This window comes from Onychomys torridus, chromosome 9 (assembly GCF_903995425.1).
Source record: "Onychomys torridus chromosome 9, mOncTor1.1, whole genome shotgun sequence".
Classification (NCBI taxonomy): Eukaryota; Metazoa; Chordata; class Mammalia; order Rodentia; family Cricetidae; genus Onychomys; species Onychomys torridus.
In genome coordinates, this window is record NC_050451.1 from 89,398,518 (window position 1) to 89,417,599 (window position 19,082).

The 19,082-nt window shown below is 45.8% G+C and overlaps 1 protein-coding gene across 5 annotated transcripts in view; it reads right to left on the minus strand.

Annotated features, from left to right (window-relative positions):
• Tbc1d4 (TBC1 domain family member 4) overlaps window positions 1-7,248 on the minus strand; it is a 166,545-nt gene extending 159,297 nt beyond the window's left edge. For 4 of the 5 annotated variants that reach the window (XM_036199414.1, XM_036199413.1, XM_036199412.1 and 1 more), the window contains exon 1: window positions 5,940-7,246. In XM_036199414.1, the coding sequence (XP_036055307.1) occupies window positions 5,940-6,437 (498 nt within the window). In that variant the 5' untranslated portion in view covers window positions 6,438-7,246. Of the gene's footprint in view, window positions 1-5,939 lie in introns of all 5 variants that reach the window. The other variant, XM_036199415.1, reaches the window with a different exon arrangement.
• Window positions 7,249-19,082: the final 11,834 nt, after the last annotated feature.

The following is a 19,082-nucleotide window of genomic DNA, read 5'->3' on the forward strand; positions in this document are numbered from 1 at the left end:
CAGAAGACCTAGTTTCATTTCCCATTCTCCACACAGAGGCTCCAAACCATGTGTGACTCCTATTCCAGGGGTCCCAGTGGCCTCTTTTGGCCTCTGTAAGCACTAGACATGTAAGTGGTGCACATACATACAGGCAGGCAAAACATCCATACACATGAAATAAAAAAACTAAATTAAAATAATTTTATTTTAATAACGTCTGTGGAAGGGGTATGGTATGTCATGTTATCACAGGTGCTGGCATATGCCAGAAGGAAGTTTTAGGTTCCTTCCCCATAGCTAGAGTTACAGGCTGTTGTGAGCCACCTAGGGTAGGGTGGGACGGGAACATGGGCCCTTATCAGGAGCAGTACATGCTTTTTAATTTCTTTCACACAAGGTCTCATCATGTAGCTCTGGCTGTCCTAGAACTCACTTGTAGACCAAACTGGCCTCGAACTCACAGAAGGCCACATTTCTTTGCCTCCCAAGTGCTGAGATTAAAGTTACGTACCACTATGCCTGGCCCAACAGTCCATACTCATAACCACTTAGCCATCTCTTCAGCCCCAACATCTACAGTCTCTAATTCTTACAAACATCAACTGCTTTAATTATTTAAATGTATGTAACATTAAAACTTTTTTTTTTTGAGGCAAGTCTCATATAGTCCAGGCTGGCCTTGAATTCGATTTATAGCTGAGGATAACCTTGAACTTCTGACCCTATCTCCACATCCCAAGTGCTAAAACCTGATAGGTTTGTGCCACTACACTGTCTTTGTGGTTCTGGGAATGAGCTCAGGGCTTCATGCATGCTAAGTAAGTATTCTACCAACTGAACCACATGCCCAGCCCCAAACCTCCTTTTGAATGGAGAAACTGAGGTAATGTTATACACATACAATCCCTTTTAAAAGGAAGTAAATTAAGTATTTGCTGATTAGTAACCTATCCCAGCTTGTAAGGATCAGGTATCCCATAAGCCAATTTCTGCCAATGGGATTTATAAAGAGTTCCCTCCAGTAGGTCCTTTTCTGGTTCAAGTACCAAGTTGAGCTGAAATGCGCTAAAGCTGACACTACCTTTCACATCACACTCCACAGGCTTGCATCGATGGGGACCACTGGGCACAGGGACATACACTTCACCTCCTCTTCACCTCTCTTTGCACCTGAAAGGCCTGTGCACATCAAGCCTTTCCAGCTGAGTGCTTCTCCTGACACACATCCTTAACTCTAACTCAGGAAGAGGTGTAAACCCAGAGGGCCTATCACCATGGTAACTCCCCACAACAGGCCCAAACCATCAGCTTAGCACTCCCATCTCTGAGATCACATGGAGAGCCACCCTCAGAAAAGACCTGTGAGAGGGTCTTCTGTAAAACATTAGCCTTTCTGTTAGATAAGCCTCCAAATCGGTGGCCCGATGTGAATACAGACTCTATCGTTGGCTGCCATGGATGTGAAACCCAGTCAGCCCTACCCAATCCAGATGTATAACTTATTATACTTGGGTAATTTGCTAGTGGTGCCCGCTTTCACAATAAAAACTATCCCAAATCGATAAACTGTGTGGTCATCCTCAAGACAGGTCCACATCAGAAAACAGCCCGGCTTGTGAGACAGAGCAAGGCCTGCCTACCAGAGACGTTTACACATCCACTGCTGCCTGTGGACTTGCTCAGGGAATGCAGGAAACAGCAGCCTCCCTTAACAAGGAGCTCAAGTCTCCACTTCAAATAAAGAACTTGGGACAAGGCAAACAGCAGGTCATCTTCTTTCCCCTTCAGAGGCACCCAGGACCTCCCAAATCCCACTTCGTATGAAGCAAACTCAGGGCTGATAAAACCGCTGAATGCCAGCATGTCCGGTTGAAGTCAGCCATGCTTTGGAGCATGTTCACTGTAAATACTGCGAAGTCAGTTGTCCCCACACTGCCCACGTGAAGAGTCATATGTACCAACTCAGGTGCTCACAAGGAAATGTGGCAAACAGAGTCAATGACTGAATTCGACAAGTTCCCAAATATTTACATTTGGTGGACACTGGGAGAGGTCTGAAGCCAAACTTCCCAGTGTACTGCTTGACCCAAAGAAGTTTGTCAATGCTTTAAAATGTGAGGTGCTGTGTGTGTGTGTGTGTGTGTGTGTGTGTGTGTGTGTGTGTGTATTCCAGCTTCAGCTCTTTCGTGTGAAATCAGAAGTTTCACACCAAGCTTGCATTCATTCCTGTCATTTCCAGATACCCGTGCAACACGCTGAGAAGCTGAGAAGGGACACCCCCGTTCACTTCCCCTACAGTCCTCACTCAGCACTCTTCTGGGGCACTGGAGTTCAGAACTACTAATTCTCAGCAGAGATGAGACTACCATAGAGACCACATGTGACCCTTCCAACTAAAGATCCTCCGACAGGAATTTGCCCCTCCCCTGTGCAATCTATCTTTTCTACTATCTGAAGGTGCTAGGCACGCTGCGGAGGAGGGAAGCAATAAATTACCCTCCCCAGCTGTGACACATACGAACCACAACAATGACCCGCAAGGTAAGACATCTCTGAAGGTGCACTAGCGGTGTCTTTTGCTGGTAACCAATAGCTGTCTCACTGAGTTTAAGACCCACTCAGGAGTGAAAGCATACCAAGCCAGCTACCCAGGGGCGGGTAAGGCCATGGTTCTTAGAGGGGAACCTACTGTTTAACCACTTTACTGGACAAGCACATTCCTAACTGCATCCTAAAACTTCTCCTTGTACTGTAGCTCTTGCCTAGCATCAAAGATGTTTCCCTTTGCAGAAGACAGAGACAGTTACCGAAAACCACAACTGGTCAACTGGTTGTGGGGAACCGAGCCCCAACAGCTACATCTACAACACCACTCCTGCCCTGAAGCTCAAAGCACACCCTGGGAGAGTGGGTAGGAAGACTGGGCGGCGGTGGTGGCGCGCCTTTAATCCCAGCACTCGGGAGGCAGAGGCAGGCGGATCTCTGTGAGTTCAAGGCCAGCTGGGTCCACAGAGCTAATCCAGGACAGGCTCCAAAGCTACAGAGAAACCGTGTCTCAAAGAACCAAAAAAAAAAAAAAAAAAAAACAAAAAAAAAAACAAAAAAAAACAGAAAAACAGAATACAGAATACAATAACGATAGTGATCATCTCGGGAAACTTTCTTATTTCATTTGTGAAATGAGTTCACTGGCCACCCATGCTAGGGAACTTCAAGTCATTTGTAGTGAAGTATTCTGTTGCAAGCATAACAGTGAACACAAATTAAAATTGCCACCAGGAGGCCTCAAGCCTACACAGGGAGCTGCAGGCAGCTAAGGAATGCAGAGTGAGAACTGGTCTTCCCCAGGGAAGAGCGCATCCGCGGGTTATCCAGTACCAACTGGTCAGCCCTGGAAACACACGCTAGTAACACTACACGGACGAGCAGGTTGTGTTTCACACACAACACACACACACACACACACACACACACACACACACACACATATACACACACATACACACACACATACACACATACACACATATACACACACACATACACACATATACACACATACACACACATACACACATATACACACACATATACACACATACACACATATACACACATACACACATATACACACACATACACACACATATACACACATACACACACACATATATACACACATACACACATATACACACATACACACACACATATATACACACATACACACACACATATATACACACATACACACACATATACACACATATACACACACACACATATACACACACATACACACATATACACACATACACACACACATATACACACACACACACACACATATACACACATACACACACATATACACACATATACACACATACACACACACATATATACACACATACACACATACACACATACACACACATATACACACATATATACACATACACACACATATACACACACATACACACACATACACATACACACATATACACACACACACATACACACACACACACACACACACACACACACATATACACACACATACACACATACACACACATACACATACACACACACACACACACACACACACACACACATACACAAAAACCAACAATGAAAACAAGGGGCCATGAATTTGAAGGAGAGAAAAGAAGGGTATATGGAAGGACTTGAAGGGAGGAACAGGAAGCGGAGAATGATGCAATTATAATCTCAAAACTAAAGAAATAATTTTGAAAAAAAAAAGCTGAATTGCCCTCTGCACATTGGCCTTTCTGGCTGTTTAAGGTTTTGTCCCTTGGGTGCTGGCATGGCTGCCAGCAGTCAAAAGCACTTCCTGTTCTCCCAGAGGACCAGAGTTTTGTTCCCAGCACCTACACAGCCACCTGGAACTATAGCTCCTCAGGGGGATCCAAATCCTTCTTCTGGCCTCTTCAGGGACAAGTTTGTGCACACACAAACAGATAAATAAATACATAGATGAATAAGCAAATAAATAGATAAACCTTAAAAATAATAAAAATAAAAAGATGTTTTTTCTCTCTTAGAATGTAATGAAGAAATTGAAGACAATTGTCTTTTACTTCAGTTTTATTAGAGGACTTTTGTGGAATGCTATCATCAACCATTAATTTTAAAGTTCAATTATGGAATAAGAATAAAATAAGGACTTGATGTAGGAGGTTTTTCTCATCTATTCTTAATCTCCCAGCTACCAAAAGGATACCATGTGATAGAACCTGAGACTTTATTTATTTATTTATATTTAGTCAACAGTGATTTCCCTAAAAACCTAAGTCACTTTGAAAACACAATTTAAAAAAAAAAAAAAGCACAAAACATGTTGAAAAGCAGACACGCCCACGCACAGGCACACACTCTTCTTTGCACACTTCCAAGCCTGTTTCCCAAGGCACAGTCAACATGCTGAAGTTTCCTCCTGTTAGAACAGTGGTTCTCAACCTCCCTAACGCTGCAATGCTTTAATACAGTTCTTCATGTTGTGGTGACCGCCCCCAACCACAAAATTATTTCATTGCTACTTCATAACTGCAATTTTGCTACTGTTATAAATTATATTGTAAATAACTGATATTGCCCTTCGGAGAATCACCGTGTTGGCTAGAACTACATCTGTTTATTAAGGAAGTCAAGGTTTCATTGAGTACCACCAGAACACTTCGAGTTAGTAAACTCTGGAGAAATATTGGACACTAAGCTAAAAGCTTAAAAAAAAAAAAAAACTTTTTAAAATGACATGTGAAACCTCTTCTCTCACAACGATTTTTAAGTCACTCACATACGCACTTATTGTCTTCGTGCCCATGAAATCAATAGCAAAGGTCTTCCGACTTCAAATTCGCAGAATCATACTTGGCTGACAATCTGACAGTTTTAACTCTAACCCTAAACTCTGCTCTGAAATAACACCTCCCATGCCCAGACACCTGGAGGAGCTTTGGTGATAGTGACCTGTTTGCGGGCCAAACAGGTATAAACGCAGGACTGCCAAGACTAAGAACCAGCGCGGGGCGGGGGTGGGTGGATCTCCCGCACTTCTAATAAACACACACTTGCACACACGCACTCCCTGGCGAAAATCGGGCAAACCATCATCAGTCCCCAGGTTCCTCCTCCGACCCACGGTTTCCCTTGCGTCCTCAGCCGACTTGCCATCTCCTCCCAGGTCACAGGACCACTCTGTGTTTACTTTCCTTTCTCCCACTCAGGCCAGCCAGCCGATCCCCGAAGCTAACCCAGCCACCAATTGCTTTCCCTCTCACTCCCAGATCCCAAACGCGGAGCGAGAAGGGCACCCGAGCGCTCCACGTGGATCCCGAGCCAGCAGCCAAATCAAGACAGTTCTTAAAAGAGGGGTCCCTGCCTCGCCGTTCCCCGCGGCTCTGCTCCCGCCCTGGGCGCCTGAGACTTGCCTGGTTAGGGTCAGTGGCTCGGAAGACGTGGCAGGCCATCTGCGACTCGGGGTCGTCCGGCTGCGCCTTGATCAGGTAGGCAAAGTAGGTGAGGTCGTGGCTGTTGTGGATGAAGCGCGAGATGTGCTGCGCCTTGTGCTCGAAGATGAATACCCCGGTGTGGGGCTGCACAGTCCCGGATCCAGCGCCCCCGCCGACCCCGGCACCCGGGGCGGGGACGCAGCGCAGGAAGGGCGCGCTGAGCACCAGGAGCACCTCGCGGGCCGCGGGCGCCCCGCAGCCGCCCGCCTCGGGCTTCTGGCTGCGCCGGCGGATCTCGGCCATGAGCCAGGGTAACATGGGCAGCGTGGTCCTGCGATCCAAGCACGACCCTCCCACGTACCACAGCCGGAAGCGCTTGTCACCGGGCTTGGCGGCACCTGGCTGCGCTGGGGTACCCGGCTCGGGCTCCAGAGGGTGCGGGAAGGGCTCATCCTGAATGCAGCTAGGCGACTCCATAACTCGCGCCTTAGCGAGGGCACCGCGCCCCCAACTCTCACTGTGCAGGCGCCGCGGAAACTGCCAACTGTCGCCCCAGGCCCCCGCGCCTGCCTTGGTGCCACCAGCCCTAGAAGTCCGCGCTTCAGCGGCCCTGCCCCATGCGACACTTTCCCCGGCGCGGCTAGGAGGCTCCGGCTGCAGCGCAATGGACTAGCAGGAGACCGAGGCTCACGCATGCATCCTCCTTCCTGGAGATCGCGCCTGCCGAGCCGCCTGACCTCCTGCCGCCCGTCCTCGAGGTCGGGGACCACGCCGACCCGGGTCTCCTGCTCCTGCTCCTGCAGCCCGCTGCGGCCGCCGCGCTCGCCCAACGCTGGCACTGGAAGGCTGGGCGGAGAGAGTGGGGCTGTGGGCGGGAAGGGGTGACTCGGGGCGGAGCTGACTGCTAGCAGGGTGACCGGCTGTCACCTGGAAGGTCGGGGGCGCGGGGTTGCGGCCCGCTAGGTCCCGGAGAACTAGTCCACTGGAAAATAACAAAAACAAACGTGGCCTTTAGCGGGGCGGCTCCTCCAAGCCGCCGACTCTGCAGCTTAGCACGCCGCTCCTCCTCCAGGGTTCCCGTCCCTCCCTCGTTTCTTCCTTCCTTCCTTCCAGGCCGCTACTTTAAAGCCGGCTGCTGCCCTGCCTCCAATCCCGCCAGAGGAGAGCTTTGCCTGCAGCAGCAGATCCTCCCAGCTTCTTCCTCCGGCCTCCGCCCCTCACCTCGCCTCAGGGGGCAGCCATACCCAGCCTGGCGCGGGCACTTCCCGGACCAGCTCGGCCTCCCTCCTCTCCGGGAGACTCTACTGCCCCCTGGAGAGGGGCCACTCTCAGTGGGGCGCTGGGATTTTTCTTTCTTTTTTTTTTTTTTAATCAATATTTGCTTGGTTTTATTTCGTCTGAAGTCTGAACCTTAGTATATTCTGCATCCTTTTTCCTACTCTCGAGCACTGCTTGTGTTTTCAATCACAATTTTATGACAAAATAGTTTAATTGCAATATTCATCTTAAACTTTAACAGTGTGGTATGAGTCTTCCCGCTTCTTAATGAAGCTACCTTCTTAAAATATAAAGAAGTCAAACTTCTTTACGTATCCCCACTTCAGAACTAATGTAAATGTCTTCCCTTTTATGTTTGAGAATACATATTTCAAAAAGCATTTCGGTGATAATTTGGTTGTTCTATTTCTAAAGCAAACGGTAGTAATATAATTGTGTCTTCCGTTTTAGCGAATTGAACTGGTTTTGCGATTGCTGCTGTGTTTGTTGTTACTGTTTTAAGAAAGTCTCCTTCCCGTGTAGTACAGGCTGATTTAGGACACTCCATCTTCCTGCCTCAGTTTTCCAAGTCCTGGGCTTACAGGAATGTATCACCCGGAAAAACTCTCATACTCTCTTTATACCCTTACTGGATGATAAGGAATGGGTAAAAGAAAAACAAAATAAAAGGGGGACTTTAAACTTACTTTTGTCCAGGTGCTTAGAAGAAAAATGAAAACACCAGCTTCTCTTATATTTTGTATTTAATGGTGTTCTTACTTTCTCTAACGTCCTATGGTCTAATGGGATTAATCCACAGTCTTGAACGATGGAAGGAATTTATTTGGGGGTAAACTCCCAACTACGGGAGATTTATCTTAGGGTCCAGGAAAGCTGAGGTATGTCCCATACTGAACGGCTTGGTCCAAGATCTCAGCATCCAAAACCGCGAGGTAGCCAAGAGAGGGGGTGAATGTGCTTCCAAGATTTTTTTTTTTTTGTTGTTGGTTTTTTTTTAAATTTTTTATTTTATTTATTTATTTTTTCCAGAGCTGAGGACAGAACCCAGGGCCTTGTGCTTGCTAGGCGAGCACTCTACCATTGAGCTAAATCCCCAGCCCCGTGCTTCCCAAGTTTTAAGGGTCTCCAGTGGCCATGCCCTGAGGGGGGCGGGTACCTCAAGGTCATAGGCAGGTGTGACATCTACAGCTGCCTCACTAGCAGCCTAGGAGCGGTGCTTCAGGCCATGGCTCAAGCAGCTACCCACTACAATGGTCATTTTGCTTCCTGTTCACGCAAAATCAGTATAGTCAAATTTGCTCCACTTCTAGGGCCATCGTGCAAATGGGCTCTTGTTAATGACCATCTAAGTTAAGATGGAGATGTTATTGGTTAAAGGCATTTATTTTAACACTTATAAAACCTTTGTGCAAAATACAACCCAAGTCTTCAAGGAGTAACAAAATGTCTGAGAACATAGACAGAGATATCCTAAGGCCTCAACAGAAACTTTCTCTCACAGATCTTTCCCTGGGCTGTACATCTGAGGCTTGTGAAAGAGAAAGAAAGGAATAAAAACATGGGTCAATTACAGAAGCCTTATAGACCCTGCCAAACCAATCAGTGTGGGGATTAGGATTGCATTTGGAGCCCTACTCGGCCATACTGGTATAATAAATTCAAGCAACAGAGAATAAACTTTCAGCGATTGACAGGAAAACAGGGATATTGTCTTCTAATGTAGAACAAGCTAAACAGGGTTGCTTCCTGCTCCAGAGGCCTTGGCCTGTGCTTTATTTCTGTGTTTTGCTTACATTTATAAATATTACTATATGGGAAGATAGTTCTCTCTGCCTTTCTGAAGTTAAATATGGTCATGTGACATGACTTAGTTTGACAGAGACATGTTAACAGAAGCGACTTGGATTCTATCTGAAGTAGAAGCATGTGATTGGAAGCACATTAGTGGACACTTGGTCCAGTCTTGCTCTGCAGTGGCCCTCATGAAAACAATGCATCCATATGGAGGTGCCTCATGATCAGAGACCAGAATGCTGTGGACAGCTGTCCTGGAAAATCTGCCAGGGACAAGAGAGATTCCTCACACACAAATAATAAACTTTTGTCCTACTAAGCCATTGAGATTGTGGGTGTGTTTGTTTCCTTGTTATCCTGTCCTGGCTTGTCAAATAAACTGTATTCACTAACACTCATTTATCATAACTTGTTTGATAAATACTGATGTAGTTGGCTCTGTACTTACATGAACTAGATGGTAAGCTACTAGTTCCTTAAAATCACTGCTCCATCTCCAGAATTTACAGAATCGTTTACGTTTAAAATGCACTTAGTGGGGGCACACGCCTGTAATCCCAGCACTCAGGAGGCAGAGGCAGGTGGATCTCTGTGAGTTCGAGGCCAGCCTGGTCTACAGAGCTAGTCCAGGACAGGCTCCAAAGCTACAGAGAAACCTTGTCTCGAAAAACAAACAAACAAACAAATAAATAAATAAAAATAAAAAGCACTTAAATTGTGTAATTGTCATTTAGATTTTGAAGACAATATACAACTACAGCACAGAGGAGTTATTACACAGAATATGTAGGCCTATGGTGTTTACTATATGTTTACACAGAATATGGTGTTTACTATATGCTGAGGCAGAATTCCACCCATAGCCTCCATCCAGCCCTTCTGCTCTCAACCTCAACTACCCCTCCAAAGGAAGACCCAAAGAATATGTATCCATAAAGAACGTTCTTCCCAAAGAACTGGTAGACATCTCTCTCCTGGAGAATCTTGGAGAAATCTCTCTATGCAAAACCCAGAAGTAAATTTCATATACAGTTAAAATGTTCCTCTACTACTCCAAATAAAATTGTGCCAATACTACTAAAAGGCTGTAAGGCGTTCAATCCTGAAATAGGTAGCACATGAGAAGCAGGGGCCTGAATTAGTGCGGAAGAGGAGAAAGGTTTGGGCTGTTGTCCTCTCTTAGCCTGGTTTCCTCCTCAAAAACATAAGGATCTTCCCCTCCTCCTCCTCCTCCTCCTCCTCCTCCTCCTCCTCCTCCTCCTCCTCCTCCTTCTCCTCCTTCTTCTCTCTCTCTCTCTCTCTCTCTCTCTCTCTCTCTCTCTCTCTCACTCACACACACACACACACACATTTTGGTGTCCACATACATGTGCACTTTTCTTTCTTGCTTAAAAATAAAGATATGGGGTTGAAAAGACAGTATATTGATTGAATAAAGCACTTGCTTCAAAAGTGAAATTCTCAGAACCAACATAAAGCCAGGCACAATAACAACATGTATTCCCAGAAGCTCGTGGACCAGCTAACCCGATGTAGGGGCAAACAGCAAAGAGACCTGTTTCAAACAAGGTAGAAGGCAGCAACTGGCACTACGGTTGTCTTCTGCCCTCTGGACGTGTTCTGTGGTATCCATACACACACAGCATACACACCAAAAAGATTAAAAGTAATAACGATAACTAATTTCATATTCATGCATTGATGAGGCTTTACCAGCCTCTTCCTCTCCAACTGCCTTCTCTTCCTATCACCCTACAACCTGAGCCTCTTCCATCCTTCAGGACTTGAGCGTCTTTCATTATTCAAGATCCAATAGGAGAGTCATATCTCCTGAAGCACACCTACCCACTCACAGCTGGTAGCTGCTCCTCTGCTCCCTTCCAGTGTATCCCACTAATGTAGCTCTTATGACATTCTTCATGAACACTGAGTGACTCTCTGTGTTCCTGCAATGAAGCAATGCCACCAGGATGGTGCCATTTGGAGGTCCTGGAATGAATTCACTTTCTCTGTTGACTTTAAGAATTAAAAAGATGGGGGGAAAGTAAGGATGGGGGGAATCCGTGGCTGATATGTGAAATTAAGTTAATTATAAAACAAAAATATTTTTAAAAAAAGAATTTAAAAGACAAGAAAGACAGCAATCAGTCCAATTTTATTGTAAGTGAAAATACGTATTCAGCACAGCACACACAGAGACTCCCCATGAAAGCAAGAGAACCAGAACTGGCAGCCAAACCCCACCAGATGATGGAGATTTGTTTCTTCTAAGTTTAGGGGCATGAATTGGCTGGCTTGGGCAATTGTTGGGGGGTTGGATAATGTGAACGAAGACAGGGAAGTTGATTGGTTCCTGCCAAAGGATCCTGGCAGCTGATATGAAAGTTCTAATGAACAGCTCCTACATGGAGGGCTGGGAAAGGGGAAGAAGAGGAAGGACGGTTGGCCATCCTAAAACTGATGGTATATTTATTTACCCTAGGCCTCCTCTCCACATCTGCCTACTAGCAAGATGTATGATTCTTAGTCCCTCTATGAAGACAGGAGCCCGAGAGAGGGGTTTGACTGTGTCACATTTCCCTCCCACAGCAGCACAGCAGCTGATAATTACTAGGTAGTTAATAAGTAGTGAATGAGTAAAAAAGTTGAATAAGTAGCTAATTAGAAATGAGAGAGTTTTACTGTCACGGAGGTGATATGCCAAATTCTTAATTAGATAATCTCTGATTAACAAATAGACTCACTGGGTAATTATAACGCTTAGAAAATAAAAGAATGCCTTCTGCAAATGCACGGTGGAGTTCTGACTGGGGCTAGAACAAGCCTTGGTGGTTGAATGGGCTGTGAAACATGATCAGTTTCCCCTACTCCTTGTGACCTTGCCGGAGCCCAGGCAGCTGGGTCATCCTATGTTCTGGCTTCAGGGAAAGGATGACGCAGCAGAATGCAAAGAACAAAAGAGCCCATTCTTAGCGTTTATGCTTCAAAAGCCAGAGGCTGGCAAAGGCCAAAAGGACTTTTTTTTTTTTCTTGCTCTAGATAGTAAAGAAAAAAAAGTTTCGAATGTGGAAAATGGAGAAAGAAAAGGTAAGACGGTTTCAGTTCTGTGAGTCTTCTGAGGGGCAATGTCTCTGTCTCTCACAGTTGGGCTAGTGAAGGGGAACTGTAGACCCCCAAAGCAGAAGCCTTGCTACTTTCTCTGGGATAAGCACAGAAAGTTGCATTTTCCCAGTCCAGCTAAGAGGGGAAGGGGCAGACAGAAGACTGGAACTAGCCTATGGAACAAACCATTTGTCTGGCCTGGCAAAGGAGATGTAACTTTTCTCCTGCAGGGTAGAATGCAGAGACAAGCCATTCTGACTTGCTATCACCAGGAGGAAGAGGAGAAAGAGGAGGAGAGTGGAAGAGGAGGAGGAGGAGGAGGAGGAGGAGGAGGAGGAGGAGAGGAGGAGGAGGAGGAGGAGGGAGGAGGAGAGGAGGAGGAGGAGGAGAGGAGGAGGAGGAGGAGAGGAGGAGGAGGAGGAGGAGGAGGAGGAGGAGGAGAGGAGGAGGAGGAGGAGAGGAGGAGGAGGAGGAGGAGGAGGAGAGGAGGAGGAGAGGAGGAGGAGGAGGAGAGGAGGAGGAGGAGAGGAGGAGGAGGAGGAGGAGGAGGAGAGTGGAAGAGGAGGAGAGGAGGAGGAGGGGAGGAGGAGGAGGAGGAGGAGGAGAGGAGGAGGAGGAGGAGGGGGAGGAGAGTGGAAGAGGAGGAGGAGGAGGAGGAGGAGAGTGGAAGAGGAGGAGAGGAGGAGGAGGAGAGGAGGAGGAGGAGGAGGAGGAGAGGAGGAGGAGGAGGAGGAGGAGGAGGAGGAGAGTGGAAGAGGAGGAGGAGGAGGAGGAGGAGGAGGGGAGGAGGAGGAGGAGAGGAGGAGGAGGAGGAGGAGGAGAGGAGGAGGAGGAGGAGGAGGAGGAGAGTGGAAGAGGAGGAGGAGGAGGAGGAGGAGGAGAGGAGGAGGAGGAGGAGGAGGAGGAGGAGGAGGAGAACTCCTGGGACTGTGCAAGTTGCTGCCTTGGCTACACCTACTAGGACATACAGTAGGGAAACAGCCTCATTTCTTCCTCCCCATGCCCCCATTTCTTCCTGAAATACTCGGAAGGAAGGAAGGAAGGAAGGAAGGAAGGAAGGAAGGAAGGAAGGAAGGAAGGAAGGAAGGCAGGCAGACAGGCTCCAGCAAGGGAGAGGAAAGTGACACAGATGTATCATCTAACTGAATTGCTGGTTCTTATGATAACTTTGATTGATTCCCATCTACACACAGCCAGCCCAAATATTATAGTGTATTAATTACTTTTCTGTTGCTGGGATCAAAGCATCATGACCAAAGCAACTTAGAAGGGTTACAGTTCCAGAGGGATAAGAATCATGGCAGGGAGACACAGCAGCAGGAGCAGGAAGCTGAGAGCTCACATCTTAAACTACATGCAAAAAGCAGAGAGGGTAAACTGGAAGTGATATGAGGCTTTCAATGTTAATGACCACCCCCAATTACATACTTCCTCCAGCAAGGATGCATGACCTAAACCTCCCCCTATTTATTGTTCAGATGACCAGACGATAGGCAATGTTTCTCCTTCAAACCACCATATTCCACTCCCTAGCCTCCATAGGCTTGAGGCCATATCATAATGCAAAAATGCATTTGGCGCAATTTCAGAAGTCCCCATGATCTTTCACAGTTTCAACATTGTTTAAAAAGCCCAGAGTCTCTTCTGAGACTCAAAACAACCTCTTAATTGTAACCCCTTGTAAAATCAAAAAGAAGTTCCATGCTTCCATCATATAATGGCACAGAACATACATTCCCATACAAAAGGGAGGAATGAGGACCTAGTAAGAAGTACTGGATGAAAACAAACCAGATGGAAAAACACCAAATCTGCCATGTCCTGTGTCAAAGGGCTTAGATGTATCGGTCCCTCCTGATACATCCCTTCCTTCAACAAATATCTCTTTCTTAGGCAGCCCTCCATGGCAGATAGCCCATGGCTGTGACAGCTTCAGCATCTTGGAGGCTCCACTGCAACTCAGGATTCACCTTCACAGCTTTACAAAATAGCTTCTCAGGGCCTTCAACAGAGACACCTCTGGGACACACTAACTTCAGCCCACTGTCTGAAACCACAGAGGAAATAGCCTCTTCACTCTTGAATCCTTCATTCCTCCAATGCCAGCACCATGTGGGTGACACTACTGAGTTTGGCTAACAGCTTGGGATGGACCCTGTACCCCTTGGATCACATTAGCAGCAGAACTTTTATTCAGTTGCTTCCTAAGAGCAGAAAGCACCTGCGACTCTCTTTCACAAGGAGGGAGGTTAGCTGGGTTGACATCTTGCTCTGCTCTGAGGTTCCCTTCCCTTTATTCCAGAGGTCTTTCATTAACTAAAGGTACTAATCTTAGCCACCTTTAATGGTGGTAGTGCACACCTTTAATCTTAGAATTCGGGAGGCATAGGCAGGCAGATCTCTGAGTTCAAAGCTAGCCTGGGCTACAGAGTAAGTTCCAGGACAGCCAGGATTATACAGAGAAACCTTGTCTTCAAAAACAAAACCAAAAAAAGTTACTACTCTCCTTGACCCTTTCAGTATAAGCCTTAGCTACAACCAATAAGTCTCCTGGTGTTCTTTTTCTCTTCAAACAATATATTTTGTACTTCTTTCTTTTTCATTGTAGATCTGCATCACCAGTACTAAAAATAACCATGCAACAGATCTGATGCTTCCTTGAAATTGCATCTACCAAAGGAATTAGTCTGTCACTTATTAATTTAGCTGAAAGCAAGTTCTTAGGACAGGAACAGAAGACAGCCATACTCTTTGACAAAATTACACAGGAATGGCCTCCAACCCAGTTGCTATTGTTTTCCTCTGAAACCTCTTGAGCTGGGCCTCCATAGTCCACGTTGTTCTCAGCACTTCTACATTCCAAGTTCATACTAGAATGCTTACAGAGTTCAACTATTTTCCTAGTCCAAAGTTTCAAAGTCCTCCTCATTTCCCCCAAAAACAACATGGTCAGGTCCTTCACCTCAACCCACTCTCTTTACCAACTTCTGTCTTGGTTACCTCTCTGCTGCTGAGACATAACACCATGACTAAGGCAACTCAGAAGGAAGGAAGTTTATTTGGGCTTATCGTTCTGGAAGGATAAAAATCCATCATGATAGAAAAGCAGAGCAGCAAGCAGCCACGGCAGCAGGAGCAGAAAGCTGAGAGCACACATCTTCAAACTCATGCAGGAAGCAGAGAGAAAACTGGAAGGGACATGGGGCTTTTCATCTCAAAGCCCACCCCCTAGTTACATGCTTTCTATAGCAAGGGTTTACCAATGAAACATTCCCAAACAGCACCACCAACGGGGCACCTAGGGTTCAAATGACCAACACTATGGGGAACACTCCTCACTCAAACCACACGGAGTACAAATGCTAGAGGGGCTAGAGGCTTCAAATGACTACAAAAACGAGAGACACTGATTTCCAGACACTGCTCTGCCTCTTACTATGCCACCTCCTCTGCCTCCCTCCTCCCTAACCCCACATTCCTCCACTGTCATCAGACTCCAGGTTCTTGGGCCGTCCAATGAGAACCAAAGACCATGTACTCTCTAGGAGTCTTCCAAGCCTGCAGTGTCAGATTGGGGCTTCTGAGGGATCCAACTTCTCGGGCTGAGCAACTACCCAGGTTCTCTGACTCTCAGGCACGCAGATGACCTGGCCCCTACTAGGTAAGCTGTTCCAATGGATCCCCATTTCTGAGGTACATTCTGTTGGTTCTGTTCCTCAAGAGAGCCCTGTCTAATACAAGTGTTAACTGGAAACTGGTTGATATTATTTTTCCTTTGACCATTCAACCAGCAAAGGCATAGTGTAAGGCTAATGGTACAAATTCCCAGAAGGGTGACTTAAATTGAAAGCTGTTAGTGTTTGTTCTAATGAGGAATCATGTCATAGGATCCTAGACTCTCAGGAGACCACCCTATTACCCTCAGAGGATATTTTGGTGCTCTATAGCTGCATACTGACACACTTAACACGTTTTCCTTTTTTTGCCTCAGTACAGCCACAAGTAGGCTCTTTTCTTTCTCTCTGAGTTAGCAGAAGAGTTTGTAGCAGCTCTAATCCAATGTCCTTACAGCAGTATATTGAGCACTTCCCTCTTGCTCAGGAAACTATTCAGACTTGGCTCTGATTGTTGCTCCATAAGGAGTCATAGCAGCAAGCGGATTTAGTGCTCTGAATGGCCAATCCTAGATTGTATGGACACCTGAGAAAATGCCATTGGAGTAATTTCAAACTTCCTTATGTCATAATAAATATCCTTCAGTGGGAAAATAAAACAGTCATTCATGTCATTATCATAGCCAAAAATCAACCCTAAAAAAAAACATGGAAAAAGAAAACAAAGAAATTGTAAGCCAATTTTATGTACAAGTATATACACATATCTCTATAATAAAATCCAAATTAAATGCAGCTATTTATGTATGTGGAGAATACATTTACAGATAACAGATTTTATAGAGCCATATGCTGCTTTACAACAGAAGTAGTTCTGAAAGTTGTATTGTAAGAAAGACAATTTTATCATTGGAAAATATAAAAATACTTACATGGTTGGGTAAGGGAAAGAACATGATCCAAATATATTGTGTGGAAAAGATTGTAATGTACTTACATGGACTCAGACAACTATGACATCCCTAAGGGATGTAATCTTATTAGACAGCCCATGCAGTCCCTCACTGACCAAAAGATCATCATGTGTCATATGACTATATAAAATATCTGTAAATCCATCCAAATATTATGAAATTATTTTAATTCACAAATATATTAATATGTGGCTGGACAGGTGACTTAGCAGGTAAAAGGACTGATTGCTCTTCCAGAGAACCTGGGTTTTTGATCCTCAGCACCCTTGTGGCTCTTAACAGTCTTTTGCTCCAGACAGTGCCCTCTTCTGTCCTCTATGGGTACTTCACACATATGGCACACAGACACACATGCAAGCAAAATATCCATGGACATAAAATAAAAAAATTAAACAAATTTCAAAAATAAATATATATGCAAGTGATTGAGTAGACTAAAATGTCAAAAGAATAAAGCTTCCCAACCATATCAAATGCCTAAGGAAACATTTGTTGAAAATTTAACTGTTATTCTCAGTTTATTCTACTAATTTAGCTAGAAATAAAACACTGTCACCTTGACAAAGCTTACTGTTAAGATTTCAATATGAAATATCCCTCACAATTTCACTTATTGGGGGCTTGGTTGCCAGATGATGGGTTTTGGAGAAGTGGCTCCTGAGGACTCTGATCTAACCAGGAGATTAATCCTTGAAGAATTAATAATATGATGATGCTATTATGGGGTGGTAAAGGTAGGAAATTGACATTGCAACAAGGCAGGAACCAGGAGGCAAGAGCTGATGCAGAGGCCAAGGAGAGGAGCTGCTTACTGGCTTGCTTCCTCCAGCTTGCTCTATCTGCTTTCTCATAGAACCCAGAACCACCAGCTCAGGGACGGTTGCTGTGGATATCGCTCTGTGTAAATAAGTTCTGATTGGCCAGTGGCCAGGCAGGAAGTATAGGCGGGACAAGAGAGAAGAGAATTCTGGGAAGTAGAAGGCTGGAGAGAGACACCACCAGCCTCCTCCATGAGAAGCAACGTGTAAAGACACTGGTAAGCCACAAGCCATGACTAACAGAAATGGGTTAATTTAAGATAGAAGAAGTAGATAACAAGAAGCCTGCCACAGCCATACAGTTTGTAAGCAATATAAGTTTCTGTGTGTTTACTTGGTTGGGTCTGAGCGACTGTGGGACTGGCGGGTGAGAGAGATTTGTCCTGACTGTGGGCCAGGCAGGAAAACTCTAACTACAGACGGTGCCACCAATAATGGTGGTGGGGTCTCCTCCACTAGTCACTAATTAAGATAATGCTCCATAGGCATGACTACAAGCTGATCTTATCAAGGCATTTCCTCAGTTGAGGTCTCCTTCTCTCAGATGACTTTCATTTGTATAGTTGACATAAAACCATCCAGCACAGACATAACTGGAAGACAGAGTTGAGAGAAAGAGGTCATTGAGGGCAGGCTGTCCCCTACCACTTCCTCTCTCTGTTCTTTTTTATTAAGAGGTGCTGGTCTGCTCAACCACATTCTCCTCCCATGTCATAAGGTTTCTACTGCTGCAACAAAACACCACGATTAAAAAGCAGGTTGGGGAGGATAGGGTTTATTGAGCTCACACTTCAAGATTTTAGTCCATCATTAGAGGAAGTTGGAAGAGGGACCCAAGCAGGAACCCAGAGGTAGGAGCTGATGCAGAAGACATGGAGAGGAGTTACTTACTGGCTTGCTGTTGAGCTCACTTTCTTTATATATAATACTCCACCTACCCTCATCCCATCCCCATCCCCTCCTCTTAGAGGGTAAGGTCTCCCTTGAGTAGTCAACACGGGCTGTCATGCCATGTTGGGGCTGTACCTAGCCACTCCTCACTATATCAAGGCTGCACAAGGCATCGCACCATAGGGAATGGGCTCTAAAGAGCCAGTTCGTGTACCTGGGATAAGTCTTGGTCCCATTGCCAGGGGGATCCACAAACACATCAAGCCATGCAACTTTCATCCACATTCAGAGGGCCTACTTCAGTTGCATCCAGGCTCCCCAGCTGTCAGTCTCCGAGTCCATGAGCTCCCATTAGCTTGTGTTAGCTATTTCTGTGGTTTTTCCCATCATGATCCTACTTATAGCAGTGGTAGAGAGGGTGCTTGAACTAACCTTCTCCTGCACTCAGATTGGTGTCTACCTTAATAGTCATCATAGAACCTACATCCAGTGACTAATGGAAGCAGATGCAGAGACCCACAGCCAAGTACTTACCCAAGATCCTGGAGTTCAGATGAAGAGAGGGAGGAAGGATTATAAGAACAAGGGAGGGTCAAAATCATGATGAATCCACTTTCTTATAGAACCCAAGACCACCAACCCAGGGAAGGC